Source organism: Kogia breviceps, chromosome 20 (assembly GCF_026419965.1).
Source record: "Kogia breviceps isolate mKogBre1 chromosome 20, mKogBre1 haplotype 1, whole genome shotgun sequence".
NCBI lineage: Eukaryota > Metazoa > Chordata > Mammalia > Artiodactyla > Physeteridae > Kogia > Kogia breviceps.
Genome location: NC_081329.1, coordinates 7,304,188 through 7,319,841, shown reverse-complemented (window position 1 = coordinate 7,319,841; position 15,654 = coordinate 7,304,188). Strand labels below are relative to the sequence as shown.

Below are 15,654 nucleotides of genomic sequence, written 5' to 3'. Positions count from 1 at the left end.
AACTGACATTTAAGCTCTAATTTTTCACTATTAGAGAGAGGGCTAAAATGAACACGCATATGTTGCTGAAGGATGCATCACATTTCTGGGCTAAAATATCTGCTACTTTAGAATTGTGATTGGTATGGCCAAATGATCTCCTCCCTAAATTTTTCTAGATATACAACAATAGTGTATGGAAGTGATTTCTCTATGTACTTGCTAACATGTGATATACCAAGTGTAGTTTTACAAATGCATTGGGGAAAATATAACATTCTTTTTTGAATGTTATTTTGATCAATAATAAGTTTAGGGATCTTTTCCTACATTTATCATTTATGTTTGTTCTTTCTGTAAAATATTTATATTTGTTGCCCATTCTTAATCAGGTCCTTGGCCATTTGCTTATTGACTGAATGATGCTCTTTCTATATCAATGTATTTCTAGGACACCATGGTGGACAGACTCTTAGGGTGGCCTCCATGATCTCTGCCTCCTGATGTTTATGTCTTGTACAGTTCCCTGCCCCGTGAGGTGGGCAGGACCTGGGTCTTACTTCTAACCAACAGAATAATGGAAAAAGTGATGGGCTACACATGCTTGCATGTCCATGATCATACGATTACATATAATGCCGTAGCACCCTACTTGCTGGAGTCTCTCTCTCCTTCTCTGGCTTTGAGCCATGCTGGGAAGCCCCATGAGGCAAGGAACCATGATGGCCTCTCAAGGAACTGAGGGTGAGCTCTGGCCAATGGCCAGCAATAAACTTAAGCTCTCAGTCCTACAACCACAAGAAATGGAATTCCTCCAGCCACCTGAGTCACCTCAGGACTGGGTCCTTCTCCACCTGAGCTTCAGGCAAGACTAAAGTCCCAGCCAACACCTTGATTACAGCCTTGTCAGATCACAGGCAGAGGGCGTGTGACCCAGCTACTCTGTACACAGACATCGACACAGAGAAACTATAATCCTATCTCTGGGCTATTTTAAGCTTCTGGATTGAGGTAATCATGTTACACAGCAATAGCTTGCTGATACAAACAGTGTTGAGAAGGAAGACTCCTCCTCCAATCGTCCTTCACAGCTCAATATTCTAGCTCTTAACTGCTCCTGGTGATGTCTGGTCCGGCAGGGAGGATAAAAGTGGGGAACAGAGGACAACATAACATGATCCTGCTATGAATATCTTCCACTTTCTGACTTGATTCCTCCTTAATTTGGGACAAAGAACGAACACTCACTAAAAGCCATAAAAAAGTGGCTCAAACCTCTTTTTCCGATTTTAAGGCTTAAATAAATGCCACAAGATCTCCAATTTATGTACTTTTTTTCCCTTCTCACAGGTTTTGTGCGTACATATAAAAGTAAGAAAACCCATCATCATTTCACTTTGTCATGTAACACTTCATACTATTTTTATCACAACTGTTTTTTAAAAGGCCTCTTTTTGTCCATCCATCATAAAATTGAAAGAAAAACACATTTGCCAGGAGCTATAAATCATACCCCCAAGTTTGGCGCGACTGTAGTTTGGTACTTTCAGGTCAGAATACCCCTCATTTTTTAAATACTCTGACACCATGTCTCTTCTATTTGTCTGGTTGCCACTAGAGAACACTGGGAAGGCAATTTTGTAATTGCAGTGGTAAAAGAAAGAGATTAGTTCTTCTTTGTTCTATAATCCTCTTATACAGTTCTTTTAAATTAGAAAGCAGAGAGAGAAAATAGCCATGAAGATCAAAATGACAATTGTAGGTTGACATATCTGAACACACTCTAATATCATTAAATTATTATCACTAGAAGAAGAAAAATTGCAAACAGCCCAGATACCTTACTTTGTATACAAAGAGAAACAATTATGAGAAAGAAACACGAATGAATCAAATAAGGGTGGTAAAATAATAACTTGGATATAGTGTTTCAAAGCTAATTATTTTGACATGTTCTAGCTTAGGTATGCGAATAAATAAATCATGCACAGTGACCTGAAAAAATCATTACTGATACCTTCCATTGGCCACCTCTCTCCTATGAGTCCTTTCACAAAATATTTTCAACACATTAATTTGACTCAGAAAAAAATGGAGAGAATCAGGTATATGAGTACAGTTGTTTATTCACTGAAGGAATAGTGAATGTATAAGGAAGCATGATGACGGTTTGATAGTGCCAAGAATGTCTTTCAATTCTCCAAATGTTAACATCTATGAAGTACCACTTTGCTGTATACTAGGAAACTAACACAACATTGTAAATCAACTATATTTCAATTAAAAAAAATTTATGGAGTAAGAATGATATAAACAAATGGAAACAAAACCAACAAACAATATTTTTGTTTGTTGGTTTTGTTTTAGAAGATCCTAAACTTTCAATTTACGATCTTATGAAAGATCATCGTGAAACACAGTAAGTTAAGTAACACAGTAAGTAAGTAAGTAACACAGTAAGTAAGTAAGTAACAAAGAAATGCAGATGAAGGAGCGGTTGGGTGACCGGCTTATGGGAGAGTTAAGCAGAAGCGGACTCAAGCTGCTAGGCTTGGGATAAATGGAATCAAGGTGCATTTCAGGATGTGCATTAAACTGATTTAGTTGAAGTTGGAGTCACCAGGAGGAAGCATAGAGACAGGGCGTGAGAGATGAAGCCGGCTTATGAAACACTCTGAAAGTCAGTTTGGGGGAAACACGCTGTATTCTGCACAAGTACATATAGTAATTAGGATGCCAAAACACATTGCCAGTAAACCAAAAAGCGCTTTTGTTCCTATCCAATGTTCTGTTTGTATTACATTCTAGAGGTCATTACAACAAAACACGACAGTTATAGCAACCATCCTGGAACTTGGGGGGAAAAGATGTTTGAGAAAACAAAAATGCCCATTTCCAGGAAACAGATTCCCAGCCAAAGAGGGCAGGGTCGGACCCACTGGCTGTGTGAGGGAAGGAGGAGGGGAGGCCAAGAAAAAGATGTATATTTTCACATTTCAGGAAATAGTCTTAGGACACTAGTATACATGCCTTCGCATTTGGTCTTTTAGCTTTAAGGACCCACAGAAGAATTTCTGAGGAGGATTCCACCAGGCATCAAGATTTATAGGTTCATCTACATGCTCAACACTTAACCTTGTCCTCGCTGTGCTTTAAAAAAAGTGTGGGCTGGTGTCTGGCTGCACTTCCTCAGGGCCAGTTCTCACTCATCTTCTTTCTCACACCTTTTGTCCCTGTTCTTTCTCCTTCCACTCTTTGAGAGGCTGTATCAAGATCTCACCTCTTAATGCAAACTCCTCTCCAACATCTGCAGGACCTTTAATGTCTCTGACACAGTCTAATACTTGCATAAACACTAATCAAAGTCAAGCTATTTGAGTTTCGTTGTTGTTTCTGTTTTGAAGAATGTAAGCTCCAGGAGGGGTATCACAGATTCAGTCTTCTTTGTTCAAGTGTGTAGGCAAATAGCAAGCACCTGTGAATTCCAGGGACGCTGACTTGAGTGATTCTAGCGGCCACCTGCTGTAACGCTTCAAGTGAGCAGTAGGGGGGACTATAAACCTACTTAAGAGTCTAGACTTCCCAAGTCTCTTCTCTGGCCCCTAGGTCTTCATTGCTAAGCACGGTAGTTGACTAGAAACATACATTTCCCTCAAATGATAGCAGCCCCTCCTAGATGCTTAAATGTAATGATGAGATGATTTTTCCCACTTGACTTTCTCTTGGTGTTACCGACAAAAAAATTTTTTTAAGTATAAGGATTTATATTTAGAAAATGTCATATTGTTTCCATATAAAATGGAGCACCCAATCCTGAGCAGGTAGCCCACGGATAAACTGCAACCTCGTTTCTAGAGCCAGCACCATAAAAAAGAGAAAACTCTAATGGCTGGATTTGACTTAAATTATTCACAATAATTATATTTTGAAAGAAAGGAGAACAAGGATGAGACAGACAGGAAGGCAAGATTGATGCCGAAGAAATGTACATTTCTAGCACAAGAAGGGAAGTATCTGCTCCATTCTGTTAATTTCTTGTAAAAACGGGACCCTTCTTATGTTGTCAGGGTCCCTCCTCTATAATGTATGAAGTGTCAATCACACCCTGCAAGTCTTAACTATCCACAGCTGTATTATACATCAAAGGACATCACTTTTCTAACCACACACACAAAATGTCTGAAACAAGGAGACAAAAATTGTTGACAGCCTTTGCACACACTCTGGTTCATTGTCTGAAAGAAAAGTGAATATCCTTAAGCCCGGGAGAATCCATTTTCCTAGGAAGGAGCTGTGTTTAATTTTCTGTATCTCTGAAGATTCTCTATTTGCATAAAAGTCAAAGGTCTGTGGTGCTGATTATCCATTTACTGATAGAAAAAGAAAGTGAAAATTCACTCAGAGAGTTTCCTGGGGTTTTTTTTTTAAATTTTTAAATTTGCGGTACGCGGGCCTCTCACTGTTGTGGCCTCTCCCTTGGCGGAGCACAGGCTCCAGACGCGCAGGCTCAGCGGCCATGGCTCACGGGCCCACCCGCTCCGCGGCACGTGGGATCTTCCCGGACCGGGGCGCGAACCCGCGTCCCCTGCATCGGCGGGCGGACTCTCAACCACTGCGCCACCAGGGAAGCTCACGTTCTCTGGTTTTAAGAACTCAGGTCAAGGGTGCGGAATTCTATAGGAACAGGAATGGCGAGAGCCCACCATATATTTTACATGACTCTCAACTTCATGTAGACAATTACTCACTTGTCAAAGATCAATAAAGACACTTTCTCTTAAAAACAAGAGGAGAAATAAGTTTCTGTGAAGAAAGGCACAGAGATTCACCAGGCATCTGGAAAAGGACTGCTTAGAATTCACAATTAATTTCAAAGTCTTTAATTTATTAGAGATCACTCCCCAAATAATTCTAATTTTAATCTCACACTTAGCTCCTTCTTCTGTAACACTAATCATATCAGAGTATACTAAACAGTAAAAGAAAAAAAAATAATTTATTCGTACGGTATTTTTATGTGAAAGAGTACAATTATCCCTTGAAGTCATCCCATAATATACACACTACGGACAAGGAACTTGAATCTCAGCTTTGCTGTAAAACCATTAAAAAAAAAAAGAAAGATTAAACAGCCTAGAATGATGAACACAGATAACGAGGGCACTAATGATAAAGAAGAAATCTTCTGAAATAATCGCACAGTTTCAAAATATAGTATATTCGTCAGGAAATCGGGGTGGGCTAATTGGCCTGTGAAGTCTACATGAAGAGCTTATTAGATTTTGAGGACTCTTATTGAAAGGGAGGTCGACATAGATAGATAGATAGATAGATAGGTAGATAGGTAGATAGGTAGATAAACAGATAGAAAGATAGATCTCTGACACCACACAAAACTACTACCCAGAATCCCTTGAGGGAGAAGCCTTGGGATTTGCATTTAAACAAGGCCTCAAGTGATTATTCTGCACACAGAGTTTGCAAAAGATTATTCAAAAACTCGACGACATCAAGGCCACAATGCCAACATCTACTACAATAAAGGTAACATGTTTAGTACCCAAAACATACGTTGGAGAAATGCTTGATGTCCTCAAAAGCTGCTCTGATTCCACTGGGACTCATGTGGCTTAAAATTATCTGGATAAATCAGGCAGACAGTTGGATTTACATTAATAATATCTACATGCCACATGAGGTTTTCTTGGATCTTACTGAGGTGAAGACCCTCCAAAACACATACAACCCGAAAATAAATGAATAAAGGTGCTTAGAATCAGGGTAATATTTTATGTAATTTAAATCTCGGGTTGTAATAAAATCCTAAAAGTGACTCATTTGTGAAAAAACCTGGGAAGTAGTAGTACCAACGAGATTCTTTCATGCCTCTATCTCCCTTGATCTCATGTTAGTAACGAGGATAATTTTTAAATCACAAAGCATTATTCATGACTTCCAGCTTTCCAGACAATAGGGCAAAATCACATTAAGATTATAAGCATTAAGATGGAGGTATCACTCTTATTCTACTTATATTTGCAAAGAATGACGATCGTGAAATATCCTTTTCCCTTTTATAGCTTTCCCTGAGCTAAAACTAGTGCAAGATAAAGCAGGAGGATTTCAACCAATAAATTGCAAAATGTATTAGAAGCATAAAAGATACAGTAGTTATTTTTAATACAAGTCCACACCTGCATGTTTTTCACTCACCAAAGAAGTTTTAGCAAGAAATACATATAGGGGGTCAAAGTAACAGTGGCTCTAAATCAAGTTAATTTGTTGTAATGTTATCCCTAAGTAGAATGTTTCCAGCATATGCAGAAGGAGGTTTCGCTAAACGAGATGGCGTGCCTCGAGATGATGAAATCTCCTCCACCTAGAACAAAGATGCTCAAGACTAAAGACAGACCGCACAGCCTCCCTAGACCACTGAGGGCATTTCCTCTCCTCCCAACTAGGGGTTGGTATAAACGGTTTAAGGAAATTGCAGCTAAATTCACAAATGAAAAGAAAAAAAGTGTTTCATACTCTGCATCCAAAGAGGTAGATCTGTGGGGGGAGGAGGGCCACGCGCGGTGTGTGTTATTTCCATAAAGCTGCTACCACCAGCCAGTTTTAACCAGTTCAATGAAAAAAGTCTCCTCTATTCTTTTTTTCTACAATGGGAATTTTAATTCTGGTACTTATCCACTTGCATACTAGGGCCTAAGTTCCACCCTGCATATGGACAGATTAATTAGTCAAAGGTCATTTCATGTCATCTTAACATCACTGTACAAGAGACTTATTTCCTTGCACTCAGGCAAATACCTAAGTATGATTATCTGATTTTCAGACTCATGGGTGGTTCTGAAATGGACACCCAGTGAGCTAAGCCCAGTGGCCATGCAACTGAAGACAAGCTCAAGGCGTTGATTTCCTTTAGGATCAGTTATTTTCAGCCAAAGTGTCAACTTATCTGTCCCAGATGGCACGTCCACGCCAGTTCTCCTGTTTCAAACATTATCCGTGTCTGGTTTCCATGGTGGCCTGACTGCAGAGTGAAACTGGTTTGATTCTATCAGTTACCACTACTGGTCCAGTAATCCAGCTTCCTACTCCAGTGGCACAGGGACCAACAGGCTTTTAAATAGGACCGGGCAACCCAAGGACGCAAATGCCGTAGGCTGTACAATATCCATACCTTTAACTCCGACGTCTTCTTCTGATGTATTAGCTAAACAAATACAATGAAAAGACAACATAGCTCTGTCATCTACTCTATGCAAGGAGTACCCGATCAACTTCTTAATTCCAGAGAGAAATGAACCTCACCAGAGAAATAGAAAAGGCTAAAGGGAATGTGAAGTTTAACTCGCACGTATGCAAGTCCTAGTGGCTTCTTTTCACTGTGAGCTCAGCAGAAAGAGGCCCACTTAGAATTCAGTAGAGCACAGAGTATTTAATATGCCATTTGCATTTTGACAGCTTAGAAATGTCTACACTGGATTTGCTATTTCCTCTGCAGTGAGCGCTAACCGGCCACGGAGCCTTTGTTTATCTGTTTCTTAAAGGAAGCAGAACCATTTTCTTGACATTTTCAAAGCCCTGTGGGTGTTTGTTTGAGACGATAAACTGGAGACTAAGGAAGCACTGCCCCCAGGAGGAGCTGTTTCTGCTTGTACGAACTTTCAACTGTAGTCCTGGCCTTCTCCTCATCAAGCAGGACTGGCCAGCTGAAAGCCAGTATCAAAATAGTGCTTCCCTTTCCTTTCAAGGCCTGTGTTTGCAGAGATGCTTGAGACCTGAGGGAATTCTACTACCACTTACTACCTGCTATTGGCGCCTTGGGACTTGTTTAATGAGACCTCACTGTCCTACTAGTCAAGTTTACAAAACCTGTCACTTAGGAAGAAAGCCTCTCCTTTGCTTACCTTTTTAAGGACTTAAAATCCCTAATGAAGAATTACATAGGTGCTCCAGAAGCACTAGAGCCACGGGCTGAAGAGTTATAAGTTGGAAAACAAAAAACAAACCACCAAAAGAAAACCAGAATCCTTTGACAACTCAATAAAAAATAAATGTGATTTGCTAAGTAGCTCATGAATGCAGAAACATTAAACTTCCTTTTAGATGGCCTGCCTTCTTAGTGATCAGGGGGTGCCCTGGAAAGCCACTTATTCACAGGAGTTCCTGTCTCCCCCAGGAGAGAGTATATATATATATACCTATGTGTGCAGTGGCCCAGCCATAAGGATCCCGGCCAGAAAATGAAAGGTCTTAGCATCCTTCCTGGTGATGAGAATTGAGGTAACTCACATAGAAGTAGGCAGGTTTGGGAAACACCTCTCTCCACTTCCCCCCTTCCCTCCCTCCCTCCCTCCCTCCCTCTCTCTCCTTGTGGGGTTTCTGTGGAAATTTGGCAAGGCGCACTTAAATCTCTTTGCTGGGTGGGTTGGTGAATTTCAGAATCAGGGATTTTGAGAAACACTCCACCTTTCTCTCCCAGGCTTCCTACGGTGAGACCCATGAGGCTACTATTATATGTGCCTCTTTTTAGGACACTTTCTGAATAATGCCTGCAAATAGCTGCATTCTCCTTGCTGCACAAACTGGCAAAACACAGCTGAGAAGCAAACTTTGTCCAGTCAGTAGATCAGCCCCAGATAAAGGGCGCACATCTCAGTGCTCAGGGAATGAATTATTCCACCTACTGACTAGGTGACTATTGTAGAGGCTTTCAAGCCTTCTCTCTCCCGTGGTCCCTGCAAATGTGCTGCTTTTAAAGAGGTATGTACACTTGAGACTCAACCTTTACCATAGCGTTAGTAATCAAAAAGAAAAAGAGTATCACAAGGGAATCCCGGGTACCCCCGGCCGAAAGCACAATCAACTACAGCTGACAGCCCGGGTTCTGAAGGTACCGAGTTCTGATGACCGCGACCGCAGCCGCCTCCAGCCTCTCACGACTCGCAAACAGGTCACGAATTCCTCCCCACGCAGCAAAACTCTCCGCCCGCCCGCGCCGCCGCGGGAGCAGCCACCTGGGCGCGCGCGGCGCTGCCCCCGGCGCTCCCCGCTCCTCCTCAGGGAAGCCCTCCCGCGCGCCTGCGGCCCGGGCGCCCCCCAGCAGAGGCCCGACCTTGGCCACCCGGGCTCGCTCGCCAAGGGGACTGCGACCCCCCCCTCCCCCCACCGCCAGCGCGCTCGCAGCCTCCTGCCCGCATCCCGCTCCCACGCGGCCCCCTGCGCGCCAGCTTGACGCCGCGGGCGCAGAGGAGACGCGGCCCCGGACCCCCCGGGGGTGACGGGGAGCTACGCGCAGCCACCGCAGCCTCCACCAAGCAACAGCGCAGTGAGCGCGGCCGCTCCACGCGCAAATGCACACACACGCGCGCGCACACACACATACACACACACACATACTCTCGCACCGCGCACGCCAGGGGCCTGGGACCCTGGGTTCCACTTCTTGGCTTCTACAGCCGGCACCTAGGACCCCCAGCGCGCAGGAGGCTCTGTCTTCCGTGCGGCTGCCCCTTCCCTTTGCGCCCCTTGCCGGGTTGACCCGGAATCGGCCAGGGCGGCCCCCGGCCCCGTCCCCGCCCGAGCCCAGAGGCCCGGCCCACCGCGCGGCGGCGGCGGCATCCGCCCGGCACACAAGCGTGCGGATTATTAAGCAGCCCCGGCAGGGCCGCCGCCTCCTCGGCGCAGCAACCCCTGCGAGTTGCAGAGGAAGGGCGCGCAGAGCGCGCGGAACCGCAGGGAACCGAGAGTGCGCTCCGAGGCTGAGCTGCCTGCGGAGGCCGGGAGGCGGCCGGGGCCCAGCTGGGCTTGGGGCGCTGCGGAGAGGGGCGGCAAGTTGTGCCGAGTTGCGTGGCAGGTGTTTCCTGTCCGCGCAGGGGCTTGGTGGGACCCCCGACACACAGGCGCGCACCTGCCAGGGACGGCCCTCTTCGCCCCCGACTCTTCCTGCTTCGACCTCTGTGCCCAGCCAATCCAGCGCGCCCGGAGGCCGCTGCCCGCCCGCCCGCCCGGCTCGGCTGGCCGTGCCTCCGCGGAGGCTCCATCAGCGGCGCCCCAGGCGGGGCGGCTGGACCGAGCCGGGCAGGTGGGCGGAGGGTCGGTGTCTTCGAGAAGCTCCCCAGTCCCGAGCAACCCTGAGCTCCAGCAACTAACCCTGTGTTTGCGCTCCCTGGGGTCGTGGGGCGCATTCCCACAGACACCCGTTTGTGACACCCCAGTGCTTGCCCAGAGGGGCTGGTGCCCAGCTGTCGGCTCTCGACCAGCCCCGGACGCAGGTGGAGAGGAGCCACCGCGCGGGGACGCCTAATTTGCCGTCGCTCCATCTCGCCCCAGGCCGGGCCCATCTGGAGTTTTCCTACGGAACCACAGACAGTCCTCCTTCGCCTTGTCAATCACCCCTGAATCTGGAACACCGAAGGAATAGAAAATGGGAGGAAAAGAAGATGGAAGAATCCAGAGGAAAGGGGAGTTTTACATGGGAAAGAGCAAATAGCCATTAAAAACAAACAAACAAAACAAAACGTGATTTGACTCCATCCTTTAAAAAGGAAAAGAAACAAATGATAGATACAGATCTTTTCAGGAGTGGGACGGTGTGTGTTGATTGCTGGGGCCGGGGGGAGTACCCAAGGAGGCTAAAATGAGGAAATGGGGGCAGGCACTTTGCAATGTGAAAATCAGTCCATATCCCACCCCTCTCTCTCCTCTGTCTCTCTCTGCCTCTCTCTCTGAATCAAGAGGGACCTTGTTTTCTTTCTCAGAGAACAGACAAGCTTAGGAGCTGCTGCCAGCCCCGAGGTTGCAGCCCGTAGGCTAGTTGGCGGAAAACATTCCCTAACTCGTTTCAAGGAGACCACCAAGTTCACGGAGCTCCGAGCCGAGGAGCGACCCGGGGACGCTCCTTCCCCCGACCAGGGATGGCAGGGCGAAGAACCCTGTGAGCAAGCGGCTGTCTCTGGAGCTGAACCCCGTCCAGGTCTCCCTGCTCTCTCCACGCACCTCGCCGGCTCCTTCCAACTTGCAGGGAGCAAAGTGCGGGGAGAGGAAGGAGGGGGCGGCCTGGCCGTGGACGTGGGAGGGAGAGGGAGGAAGGGTGCGCGGTGCCCGGTCTGCAGGCCGCTTGGCCCGTGGCACCCGGACCCCGAGAGAGCCAGAACTTGCCGGGCCGCCTCGGCCCGGGCCACTTTCCCAGCCGCTCCGGGTCCGGGGAGAACGTCCCGGGAGCTATCGAGCCACCCGGACCCGCCGTGCCCACATCGCCGAGGAGACACCACCGCCCGCCGCGGCGCGGTTGCAGCGCAACTCGGGTTTGGCTCCTTTCTCCCTAACAGCCCCCAGCGCCGAGAAAGGAGAGACATCTCGTTTCGGCCCAAGTCGGGGGGAAGGAGAGGCGGGGGTGGGGCGCGGGAGACGAGGGCGGGCATCAGGCGATGGAAGCTGGCTCCCGGCATCGCGATCCCCGGGCGCCCGCGACGGAGAGCCCCCGGCGGAGGCCGGCCACCCGTACCCTGCCCTCCTCCAAACGGGCCCCTGGTTCGCGAACGGGGCCGCGGAGGGTTCGCCCATCTCCCCCGGCAGCCGGCGAGCCCGCCTTACCCTGGGCTGCAGTGAGGAGCGCCGCGCACAGCGCCAGCAGCGCCAGCAGCGCCCTGAATCTCCTCCACGCAGTCATGTCTGCAGATATTCCACACGCGCACGACACCGATGGCTCTTCTCGGACGCGCCCGTCTCCTCCGAGGCACGGCAGGGCTACGGACAGAGCCGGAGAATCACCGGAGGGCAAGGCGAGCGGGGGAGAGATCCCGGTCCCCAGACCGGCCGCGCCTCCGACGCCTCCCGCAGGTCTGGGCGCCCGGCCGGCTTCGCTCTCATAGCATCGGGTCCCGGACCACTGCAGGCGGGGCTGCGCTGCTCCGAGCGCCGACACCGGGCTGCCGGGCCGGGGCCGGGGCCGGGGCCGAGCGCCCGCCGAGCCGGGCAGGAAGGCACCGAGGCGGCGAGGCTGCGGGAGGAGGCGAGGCGGGGAGAGGAGCGCGCGCAGCCGGGAGAGACCCGGAGCGGAGGCAGCTGGAGAGCCAGCCAGCGAGTGGGAGCTGCGGGAGGGACGGGGGGGGGGGGAGGGAGGGGGCGCGAGGGGAGGAGAGCCAGTCTAGGGAGGGGAGGCGGAGAGCGCAGAAGACAGGCTGCTAGCTGCACAAGGAGCCGCTGCCGTGGCGGCCGGACTCAACCATCCCTACCCGCGGAGAGGGGAAGGAGGCTGGGACGGCGCCATCCCAGACAGAGCCCGGCCTCGGGCCCCGAGCTCCCCGCGCCGCGCCCGCCTCGGCCTCCGGCGCCGCCGCGCGCGGGCTGGGGAAGGAGACTCGGGCGCTCGCGCGGGGGCCACGCGCGCCACCCACCCGCGAGAGGCCACGCCACCGGGCGACTCCGAGAGCCAGAGAGGGAGGCTGCGAGGGCAGGGGTGGCCTTCGTCTGCCCGGAGAGAAGCCCCCTGCGTAACTTGGGAAAGGAAGCCAGAGAAAGAAAGAGAGCCACCAAGGCTCCAACTCCAAGGGAGGCAAATAAACATCGATTTACTTTGTTTCGAGATCATTTTGGGCAAGATGACGACCGGCAGGGAGCTACAAAGCTTTTCCGATGTCCTGCCTTGGGGTTAATCGCGCACAAACCTACGTTCAGAATAAATTAGAAATTAGGAAGGCCGTCTAGAAGTGGGGTCTGGTGATGAGAGACGGCGCGCTGGCACCCCTTCTGGTGCAACCCTATACAAAACGGAATGGCTCGGGTAGGGACTTGAGGAGAAAAGAGAGCTTCTGTTCTGAATCTGCCAGAAGACAAACGGAGCTGAGAGAGAACCTGGTGGTTGAGAGAATGAGCCAGATTTCACCCACCTCCTAGAGGAGGTGTCCGACCGATCTGGGGGGAATGTGTAAGGTAAGGCACCTTAGGGGAAGGTCCAGAGAAACACAGAAACCACAGGTGAATGCGAATCTTCCTACCAAGGGCCATTTGAAGGATTCACCCTTTTGACCAAAAAGGGTTAGATCATTCCATTACGGGGTTGGAGGAGCCAGAACAGGGAAACCCCACAGCCTAGTAAGAGAGGATTATAGTCTGTGTCCAGAAGCACCAGCAGTCCTAAACGCTGCCTCCCTCACATCACTGGGTGATGCTGGTGGAGTGAAGGGCCCACCGTTGGCAACGGGTCATGAGCTTCACCCCACCTGCATTTTGTTGGTTCGTCTGCAAGAGTAAAGAGGTTGACCAATTCCTAATGTTTCAGACCCCTGCCTTCTTTTTCTCAGCTTCCCCTTGTCCCAGCTGGGATACACAGGGATACATGGAAACGCAATGGTGAATCCAGGAAATGAAGGGCTACAATCTTGAAATTTCAGCACCAAAGCATGGTAGGCTCGGTCTCCTTACAGCCTACCAGGCAAAACTGGACCCTCCATCAAAACTCTCCTCCCTCATAGAGAGATGAGCATCTAAAGACGAGGGGGCAAATTTGCTTCCCAGAAAGTTGCAGCCCTGGGTGTGACCCAGGTTTTCTACTTGCTGAGTCCTATTTTGCCCCAGTCATCCCTGGGGGGGGAGAACAGAAGACGGAACGGCTCCATCGCTGGGGAATTCACAGTGGAACCCAATTTCTTTAGGCTGAACTAGGCGTCTAGAAACGAGGGTCGCCCCTTCTGAGATCTTAAATCAGATCCCAGATGGTACCTGTAATTCAGCAAGTGAACAAAAACACTTTTGAAGACCCATTAAGTGCTCCAATAGTTCATTTCGAGCTGCTCATCAGAAAAACAATTGATCTCTTTGGAGAACTAAAGAGCTGACTTCTTGAGAAACGGCGTCTTGTCTTTGCATTGCTCTTCCTAATGACTCGTGTCACCAAGAAGGATTTCTGCCATTAAAAAACGTTTCCAAAATCTAACCATCCTGGGCCAGGACTCATGGATGATTTTGACTTTATTAGCATCCTGATCAGCAACGCTGAGTGTCACCTGTGAAACTGAACACCCTTACACTTCATCGTGACCGACTCAGGCTACGGGCTGAGGGGCGCCTTCCTCGGGTTCGGCATGAAGTCTTTAATGCCACCTCCTTTCTCTGGGGGTGCAGAACATCTACCCGATTCCCATTCTTTGAGAAATAATAATGCCCATACCAGTAACTACCCATTTCTGCTGTGATTTACTTGGGGTATTTTCTTTGGCCAGATCACAGATCAGAGAGTTACAATGATTCACGCCAAATTTCTGACCCTAAGGATGAAGAGGGTGGGAGATTGCTGTCAAATAAGATGGGCTGATTTTGTAATATGGTTGTATCTGTGTGTTAATATTATGATATCCTCCGCCCCCTCCGATCTCAAAGCCCGTTTAATTTGGAAGGCAATCATGGGGCACTGCTGCCACCTAGTGTCAAGCTTTTTTTGTTGGGTTTTTGCAGAGAAATCCCCGGTCCCCTTGGGCTTATCTCTCTCTTATCTCATCTGAGGTTCCCTACTTGGGTTCTGAATGCCCCTCCAGAACACTCTTGCACCCGTCATGTAATCAGCCTGTAGACGAAGCCTATTATTAGGTTCCCAGAAGCTTTTTCCCCTTTTGATTTTTAAGTGACTGAGAAAGCCTTGATTTATATCACAACTCTAATGCCAGATATTTAGAGCAGTATAAGCCAATTGGGATTAGAGGAAGTAAGTTACTGGAGGGAATTCATACCAGGAAGCTCTGTGACCGCCTCTCTGTGTTGGCCTGCGGTGCCTGGAACACTGCACTTGGGCACTGGGTTTTTAAAATTAATTTATCGTGGTCTCCATTTTCCATCCTAGGCATACTGCTGTCCACAGCCTCGGGAGTCTGGGTGAGCAGCATGAGAAATATAATTGGCACCCAGGGGTGAGAGCTGGACAGCGGAATCAAAGGCAAAGAGGGTCTGACATAGTGGCAAAGAAAAAGACACCCCCAACCTCAAGTAAGAGCTACAGTAAGACTTGGAAAGTTGACAACATAAACACGTGAGAAGTGCTGTAAGCCGAAGAGGGAGAGTGGTTTTCTTCTAAGTGAATGTGTCTGAGGAGGGGACAGATTATATGAACAGGGTACCTGCGATAAAATTAGAAATGAAAACTTTTGCACACATGAGAATGCTAATTAGCTAGAAACGCGGCACATGGATGGAAATATCAGAGAATGCAGTGCATTGCAGTGACTGCTTAATGGGACATCTTTTGACTTATTTAATGTCATGTACCAAAACTGATGGTGACTAGGGCACTGGAGAAATTCTTTTCTTCATGGAGGGGTAAGAATGAGGACCATACGATTCAGGCTTCCCTAGATGGAATGCCTATCTTCGGAGGGCAAGAAGGATGGGAGGGGGCTTCCCTGGTGGCGCTAGCGGTTGAGAGTCCGCCTGCCGATGCGGGGGACGCGGGTTCGTGTCCCGGTCCGGGAGGATCCCACGTGCCGCGGAGCGGCTGGGCCCGTGAGCCGTGGCCGCTGAGCCTGCGCGTCCGGAGCCTGTGCTCCGCAACGGGAGAGGCCACGACAGTGAGAGGCCCGCGTACTGCAAAAAAAGGGAAAAAAAAAAAAAAAGAAAGAAGGACGGGAGGGAGGAGGGCAAGAAACAAGAGCAGAGGTCAGGATGGTCACTTATTGT

General features: G+C 49.0%; 1 protein-coding gene across 4 annotated transcripts in view; it reads right to left on the bottom strand.

The window, feature by feature from the left end:
* The window catches only part of CSMD1 (CUB and Sushi multiple domains 1), a 1,661,506-nt gene extending 1,649,404 nt beyond the window's left edge, over positions 1-12,102 (bottom strand). For 3 of the 4 annotated variants that reach the window (XM_067022449.1, XM_067022447.1, XM_067022448.1), the window contains exon 1: positions 11,584-12,102. In XM_067022449.1, the coding sequence (XP_066878550.1) occupies positions 11,584-11,659 (76 nt within the window). In that variant the 5' untranslated portion in view covers positions 11,660-12,102. The remainder of the gene's footprint in view (positions 1-11,583) is intronic. The other variant, XM_067022450.1, reaches the window with a different exon arrangement.
* Between the last annotated feature and the right edge of the window lie 3,552 nt (positions 12,103-15,654).